The 8,115-nt window shown below is 51.3% G+C and overlaps 2 protein-coding genes across 2 annotated transcripts in view; both read right to left on the minus strand.

Moving 5' to 3' along the window:
• Window positions 1-142, minus strand: part of LOC118453316 (keratin, type II cytoskeletal 59 kDa, component IV-like) — a 7,343-nt gene extending 7,201 nt beyond the window's left edge. Inside the window, exon 1 of the mRNA XM_035903692.1 lies at window positions 101-142. Coding sequence (XP_035759585.1) covers window positions 101-142 — 42 coding nt within the window. The remainder of the gene's footprint in view (window positions 1-100) is intronic.
• A 180-nt stretch (window positions 143-322) lies between these two features.
• Window positions 323-6,924, minus strand: LOC104134652 (keratin, type II cytoskeletal 7-like). Its single transcript, XM_009648230.2, is given in 10 exon segments — window positions 323-717; window positions 833-861; window positions 1,312-1,532; window positions 1,922-2,047; window positions 2,461-2,625; window positions 3,457-3,552; window positions 3,875-3,935; window positions 5,101-5,315; window positions 6,515-6,789; window positions 6,792-6,924. Coding segments are annotated over 10 exon segments (1,716 nt in total).
• Window positions 6,925-8,115: the final 1,191 nt, after the last annotated feature.

The raw sequence follows: 8,115 nt of genomic DNA on the forward strand, positions 1-8,115 counted from the left end.
AGAAAAACCCTGCTGAAAAGGGGTCGAGCAGAGAGGACCAATTTAAGAGCCAAGATGATGTGTGAAGACAGGTATGGACACTCTGAAATGAAAATCTCACCTGGCTGAGACCCCGGGGGTAAGTTCCCCCCCCAAAGGACATGCAAGAGAAGGTGGGTTTTGGTCATGCAAAGAGTTTTTGGCAGAGCAGCAAGCCTAATTGCATGGACATGGGCAGCGCATGGTTGTGTGATCCCTACAGCTGTCAGAAGGAAGGGGAATACTGTTTTATTGCAGAAATGCTGATTATTTTAAAATATGATGTGTTGTTGCCCTCTGGCCTCTACCGGGTTGTTCTGACCACGCGCACAGCTGTGCTGTACCTGCTCCCGGCGCTGCAGACCCCTGCCCCGGGAATGATGACGGCTCCCGGGCTGCACTGCTCCATGCCAGCGCACACGACATTCCCCAGGTTGCCCACACCAGGGGCACACTGCACCCCCTCTGCACCAGAGATGACTTCTCGCCCCACGCAGCTCACTGCGCTCCTCGCCCCAAATCCGCCCCCCACCCTGGGGAGGCAATCTACGCTCCGGGTGCTAAAGCCGGCCCCACTGACGCCAAAGGAGGAGATCACCCCTAACCCCGCGCCGGCCCCTCCTGTCTTGACAGCGCATTTGCCTCCAATTCCAGAGAGGGTTCGGCACTCCCCGACAGTGCCACCGCCGCTGACCACAGCTGTGGGAGAAAAACAGGCTCAGTCACTCCCAGAGCAGCTAAAACCCAGCTTATAAGGAAACTTATAAGCTTGAAAGACTTGTAAGGAAATGAAGGGGATGGTTCATTAGCTTACCAACGCTCACAGGGTTGCCGGTACATATCCTGTTAAGAAAAGAAATGTCTCAAAGACGTTTTTAGTGAAATATCCCCCAAATGCAGAAGCAAATAGGTCATTGCCCTCTTAGGAACCCTGCGGTATTTCAGCTTTTCTGTGCACCCAGGTGTGAGGTGCTGGTCCAAATTGCCCACTGAAGCACTGCGGAGTTGGATCCCCAAATCCCAGAGACATCTAAATATCCCATCCTCTTTTCGTACTGTAAGCAGGGGATCTGACTGCAGCCTGCCTGGTGCACTGCGATCCAGCTGCCCTCAGAGGACGAGGAGGAAACAGGGGCAACGCTCCCTTACACACCCACGGGGAGAAAAAGGGATGACACTCCCCTCCACACACATGGGGAGGTGCCTCTACCCAACATTTCTCCCTGTCACTCTCCTCCTGTTGGGTTTTGCCCATTATCGTTACAAGGTGCAGCCAGCCAGGGATCCTCCTACCTGCTCTCTTCTCCTTCCAGCAGCGTCCTGTAAGTGGCAATCTCAATGTCCAGGGCCAGCTTGACATTCAGCAGCTCCTGGTAGTCTCTCAGCAAGCAGGCCATCTTGTCCTTGGCTTGCTGCAGTGCAGTCTGCAGGTCAATCAGCTTCTGCCGGGCATCTTTGAGGGCGCAGTCGCCCCGCTGCTCAGCGTCACAGATGGCTGTCTGCAGAGCTGCGATCTGTGGGCAGTAACAGGCAAGAAGGTGGCCAGTAGTGATGTTCAAGAGGCATCTCCACAGGGTTGCTCTTCTACCCCCTTGTTTCTCAGCTAGGAACCGCCAGAGAGCCTAGATTTAGGCTGGACACATGTGATGGCCAAGCTAGTTGGGATGAAGGGGAGGGGACCTCGGAAGGAAGCATACAGCAAAGTGTTCCTGGCTTCTGCTTATTTGCTAAGTGAGAAATAAATCTGCCTCATTGTGTATTGACAGCAGATGAGAAGCTACAAGATAGGCTTAAGCTGGGGGGGGTGTTGTGTTCTTTGCAGCTCAGCAGGGTGAGGACGAAGGCCTTTACTGGAGAAGTTGCACATCCCACTGCCCATGCAGCATTCACCCCTTCGTCCTACCTGTTTCTTCACATTGTCCGACTCGCACTGCAGCTTCTGGATCATCCGGTTCAGCTCGGCGATCTCACTCTGGTTGTTTCTCAGGTCATCGCAGAACTTGCCCCTGCTGCTGTGGAGCTCCTCCAGCTATTGCGCGGGAAGAGGATGATGTTAATGTGCCCGAATTGCCCCTTCCAGGGAAGGTGGCAACCCTCTGGAGCTCCTGAGGAAGCACCCAGATGTGACCTCAGCCCAGACAAGGCGACAGTCCTGGGTAGGTCCTGAGCATTTGCCCTTTGGGGAGGGGATGGTGTTCCTGATGGGTGTGCACAGAGGAGACCTCTCTGAAGCAACCCTGTGACCTGCTGTGCTCTGTTTCTGCAGCAAAGTTTTAAACCACAGGTCCTAAGGGGGGTTTGGGCATTATTTTCTTTAGCAAACTACAGTGCATGCACACCGGGGGCGAGTTTAAGTTGCATCACAGAGGACAGAACTGGTCCTCAGTGTTTTGTTGGCCAGGGGATTTCATTGCTGGCCATGCTGGTGGTGTGAATACTCACTCTGGTTTGGTAGAAAGCCTCCACTTCAGCCTTGCTCTTCTGGGCAATCTCCTCGTAGCAGCACTCAACACTTTTGATGATGCCCTCCATGTCCAGGTCCCGGCTGTTGTCCATTTGCACGATGACAGAGGTGTCACACAGCTGGCAATCCAGCTGAGCTCTTTCCTGCAAGATCCATCGCATGTCAGGCCCCTTCCCTCAACCAGCCCAAGCCAGGCATGCAGGTACCCCTGGCAAAGGGGCGGTTGGTGAGAAGCTGGAGGGTTGGAGAAAGTTGTCCCATTAACACCCAACTCGAGCATGGTGTTCTCCAGGTGGGTGACTGGTTTCCAGCAAGAGCTGGCAGCTGGGACCTGTTTTGGTGGCACAACATGGGATTTCTGCATGCAGTTCCCTAAGGAAGGGTGGGGAATCCTGGTGGAGCAACTCAATTTGCTGCAACTTGGCGTTTCTGGCTGCATCAGCAGTTTTCTGGGTTGTGAATCCCTCAGGGGGGGAGTGCTTTGGGCCCCATTGCCTACAGACTGCTGGGAGGTGTTTGGCTAGAAAAGGCGCAAGTACAAAGCGTCCCCTGTGTCTTTTGTTTAAAAACTTGCTACATTTTAGACAAAAACCTCCCTTTCACCAAAATATTTTGACTAATGTAGCTTAAAAAGTGAAGTGCTAAAAAATATTTGGGTTTTGAAGAGTGAGATGTTGCTGCGGTTCTCAGGGATGGTTTGGATTAGAACTCGAGGGGCTTTTTTTTCATGCAAAAGCTCCTTCCCTTTGCAGCCGCCAATATAGGAGGCAACCAAGAGCGCCCTTTGCCTTCCCAAAGTGTGTGCAATAGTGTTGTGATCAATGCATAGAAAGAGAGAGAAAATTTTGGGGCGTGGTTTCAGGATTTTCAGAAAAGACACCTTCCCCTGCATCCAGTTCTGGTGTAAGAGCTCAGGGGGGCAGCGGATGGTGCGTCGTACCCAGGGCAGCAGACAGGGAGCCGGGAGCTCTTACCTCAGCATAGATGCACTTCAGGAACTCCAGCTGCTGCCGCAGGAGGCCCACTCTCACCTCCAGCTCCTCCTTGGTCAGGTAGAGACAGTCCACGTCCTGCAGAGACACCACGTGTTTGGTGAGAAGCAGGGAAGAAACAAGGACTGTGGCAAAGCCCACGTTTTCTGTTAGATTCGGAGGAAACCTCACTGTTTTCAGCCCTTAAGACTATCTGGGTTTGCATTGTATGTGCTTACAACCTGATAGGGGATCTCCAGATTTATTGGGTTGCCTCTATTTTGGGGCTACTCGATGAGGACTCAGGCAGCGTCATGGTGCCAGGACTCCCCATTTCTCTTCCTGGCCCCACGCCCAGGTTTTGCCCACGCGCCTGCGGCTCTCAGCTGGTCTCACCAGCATTGTCCCTAGTGTGCCTCACCTTCTTGAGGACCACAAACTCGTTCTCCGCAGCCGTGCGCTTGTTGATCTCATCTTCATATCTGCAGGAGGAAAGGAGAAGGGGTGGCATGCTGAGCCCCAGGCTTCCTGTCGCCACCACCCAAGCGGCCAGTGCAGAACATGGGAAGCATGATTAAAACCAGAGCCTCTCCCTGTTCCCTTTGTACCTCCTTTTTGATTTTTGCTATGTTGCTATTTCTTTCCACCCCAATGGGCTTTGTTCAGCAGTTTCAAATAGTCCACGCCAGCAGTATCGGTGGCTGGAGTGAGATGGCAGTAAATCAGGCCAAACCACTAGAACTGCCAAACCCTGTGCCTCAGCTAAGGCTTGGATTGCTCCTTCTAGCCCTGCTGCTTTGCGTGATGTTTTTCTGAAGCGTCCAGGGAGTGTTTATGGGGAGACTGTGGCCAAAATGCCCAAAGGGAGGTCAGGAGCTTGAGCAGCCTTTGAAACTCCCAGGTGCAATGGGAAGCAAAGCCAGTGCGTAATGACCAAGTAATTGGGACCTAGAAGAACTTTCACAAGATGATTCTGTGAGTCTGACATCCTTTCTGGTGGCTCAGCGAGAAGAAAAAAAAAGAAAGCTCAGCGAGAGGCTTGCCTGTAAGATCTCAGGAGAAAATATTACTCTTCTATCCTGTGCTGTGTACCACCAACCACCAAGTGTCCTGGCTCATGGCTTAGCAGAACACACAGGGAGCTGTTAAGGAATATGCAGCTTAGATTAAAAAAAAAAAAAAAAAATTCCCACTGGGACTTCCCTCTGGGAAGAGGGAATGAACCCCAACAGAGACAATGTGGATAAAGCATGGGGTGGAGACAAATAGGCTGAGGGTTTTGTGGGAATGGATGGCACCAGAGACAGGAGATTTGGGGGAGCCACAGGCCCAGATGATGTGGGAGATTTGATATGGCAAACCACAGTGGTGTGCAGGAGCATTAGGGAGAGGAAAAGTGGTTCCCTGCCCCTCTCCCTAAGGAAACACTGGTTGAAGAGCTCTCCCAGTCCATCACCAGCATCTGAGGTGCAGCAGTGGGACCCCAGTACAGGAAACCAGCCCAGCACTGGCATGCCCTGCCCTGCTCCCCTCCCTGTGCCCCAGTTTTTGGGCCTGTCCAGTGCAATTGTGTTGGCTTCACACTCAGAAACGCCACTCAGGCCAGCAAGCGCTCCGGTGGGCAGCTTCCCCCTGCATACGACTTACTTGCATTTGTACTCTTGAACCAGGTCCCTGAGGCAGCGCTCCTCATTTTCCAGCCTCTCTCGCTCCCCGAGCACACACTCCAGCTGCTTCCTCAGGTTGCAGATGAAGTTCTCGAAAACGGGCTCCAGGTTTCTCCTGGAAGCTGGGAGGACATACTGCTGCAGCAGCTCCCACTTGGTGGTCAGCACCTTGTTCTGCTGCTCCAGCAGCCGGACCTGGGGAAGCAAGAAATGTGAGAGTCACGCAAACCCCTCCTGTCCCAGGTGAAGGTGCTTTGGGTTTCTCCACTTCCAAAAGGAAGAAGTAAAAATAAAATCATAAATGCGAATGGTTAAGTGCTGATTTCTCAGCAGCCTGGGTAAGACCAGCATCTTCTCTGAGCTAAACCTGGTCCCACCCAGGACTCGTATCTCAAGCTGAACAGCACTGGTGGGTTTGCTCTTTGTTGAGGCCAATCATCTGCTTGGCCAAAGCTCGGTTCAGCCAAACACCACCTCTTCCCCTGCGACAACTGGCTGATGGAGGATCCACTGCCTCCCTGGATGGGCTGAGTACAGTAATGAGCCTTTCGCGGCATTAAACGCTCCATCCAGGATCTCATTTGAATGTATCTGATTTAAACTCTAACCACGGATATTTATCATGCCTTTCACTCCCAGATTAAAGAGCTCTCTAGTACTTGAGAACCTTTATGGGTCATGAATAAGTCATTTTTCAAATGTGAGGAAGCAGAGCTGCTCCTCTTCCCTGGGTTTGGTTTTTCCAGCTGCGGAACAACTCACAAGGAAAATCAAGATCAGACAGAGCAAAGGCTTCTCTTCCATTTGAAAAATCATTTCCTACAACACATCTCTAAACAGTAATGAGACCCCTCAGGCTTAGCTAAGAAAACATCGATAGATTACATCTCTTTAGGAAATCACCAGGTTGTTTCATTCTCAGGCTGGAGGGACAGAGAAGTGAAAACTGTTCGTCTCATTTCAGCTAGAGATCTGTATTTCTACAACTCCTTGATGAAGCACACAGACTATTTTAAAAATGCAAAAGTCCTTTGGAGTTTATAGAGGTGTGACAGCAACGTCAGGTTATACGTTTGCAATAAACCTTCCTATTTTGCCTTTCTACGTTTCTGTGTCTTCATCCCCAGGTTCTGGTTTACTGTTTCCCTGGAGCCACTCCTGATTTAGATATTTAGCAGATTGGTGACCATTGGAAAGGTAAAATACCAGCACGGTTGCTTTGGCGCAAGGCTTAAACCCAAACAGTCTCCAGGTCAGGAACACCACGGTCTATCAGAAACATTTACAATATCAGGGTGCCAGGAGAAATAGCTACCGACATCGTCTCTCTAGAGACAATCCATCCATCAGAGCCTAGAAACAAACAGCCTGCGCGGAGAGAAGCGGGGTCTCACCTTGTCGATGAAGCAGGCGAACTGGTTGTTGAGGTTCTTGATCTGCTCTTTCTCATGGGTCCGCACTTGGCACTCCTCAGGGTCGACCCCCACGCAGAGGGGCTTGAGGAGCTCCGGGTGGATACTGACGCCCCGAATTCCTTCGGATCTACCTCCGCCGAGGCCAATGCCAATGCCGCCACCGTAGCCTCCAATAGCCATGCCATCCCCGAGACCTCTGTAGCTGCCCAAGCCTCCGTAGCTTCCGCAGTTAGCAAACCCCACGACTGGGCCATTCCACATCTCCGTCCCACCGTCTGGCAGACGGAGGCTGAGCTGCTGTTGCCCCTGCCGAGGCCGCAGACGGCGGACGCAGAGGAAAAGCCCCGTCTCCCCAGGAGAGAGCTGGAGGTGTAGCACTGTCGACTCATGGTGGCTGGGGGAGTCGGGAGGTGAGGCGGTAATGGCAAAGCAGAAGAGCAAGAGAGGAGCAGGGAGTGGAAGAAGGAGCTCTCCTTTAGCTTCTCTGAGGCAGAGCCCTTCTCCTTATATACATTTCAGGAGGTGCCTGAGATGCAAAAATTTAATTTATCCACTGGGTTTGGTCTGCCTGGCAGCAAGGAATGGCTTCCAACATTTTAAACCCACAGCAAACACTTCTATCTCATATGAAATAATGTGGAAATTAAAATAAACTGCTTTGCTTGCAAGCTTCAGTTTCAGGACTTATATTTTACTTAATTAATCTGCTTCCTTATTGTGTAATTATAGTTTAGCAAAATAATTCAAGGGGTTTTTATTCATGGCTTGTTTACGGTTCGGTTTCACCACAGCGTTTAATTATGTTTCAGGACCTCCTGTAAAAATGTCATGGCGATGCCGCCTCTTCCAGGGTCTCACGCCAGCTCAGGGCTGGCTCTTGAGCAATGACGGGTGGCGATAGGGGAGAAGGGAGGCACAGCTGCCAAAGCGCGGCACTGACGTCGTCGGCAGCGTTTTTGTAAGTATTCATTTCTCCCTCTCGTGGGTATGGCTACGGCTCTCGTAGGCAACCCGTTTGCAGCCATGTTTGCCAGCTTGCGTTGCTGATAAGCAGAGCAGGATGGGGTTGGCAGTTTCCTTATTGATTGAGCATGAGCTGCGCGAGATGGTGCCAAGGATGAATTCGATCATGGGGCGGATGCTCTGCCAACCAGGGGGTTCATGCACATGAAGTTGGCCACAGGTCCAGCTGGGCTTCATGGGCCCCTTAGAATATATGGAAGGGTAGATAAGGCATTTCTGGGAAACGCTTCACTGCAGGCAGTGATTTATTGCCGAATTATGTGCCTGGGGAAGATGATAATTGTGCTCAGTATCTGGGTGTGATGTGACTGGTGCACATGGCGAATTCACGCAAACGATGGCTGGAGATGCAACAAAGAAGTGAAGCGAAGTGTTACAAACAGGTTGAGAAATGTTAGCCGGAGTGAACTTTTTTCCTCGTATTCCTGTGACACGCCTATTTGACATTAAATTATTCTAGTAATACCTGTTAATGAGAAGGTACCTCACCGTCTTAATTAAAATTCTTAAAAAGAATTTTGAATTTGCTTGGAAACAAATAAAGTTCCTTTTTTGCC

The sequence above is a fragment of the Egretta garzetta genome, unplaced genomic scaffold (assembly GCF_000687185.1).
Source record: "Egretta garzetta isolate BGI_Z169 unplaced genomic scaffold, ASM68718v1 scaffold581, whole genome shotgun sequence".
Classification (NCBI taxonomy): Eukaryota; Metazoa; Chordata; class Aves; order Pelecaniformes; family Ardeidae; genus Egretta; species Egretta garzetta.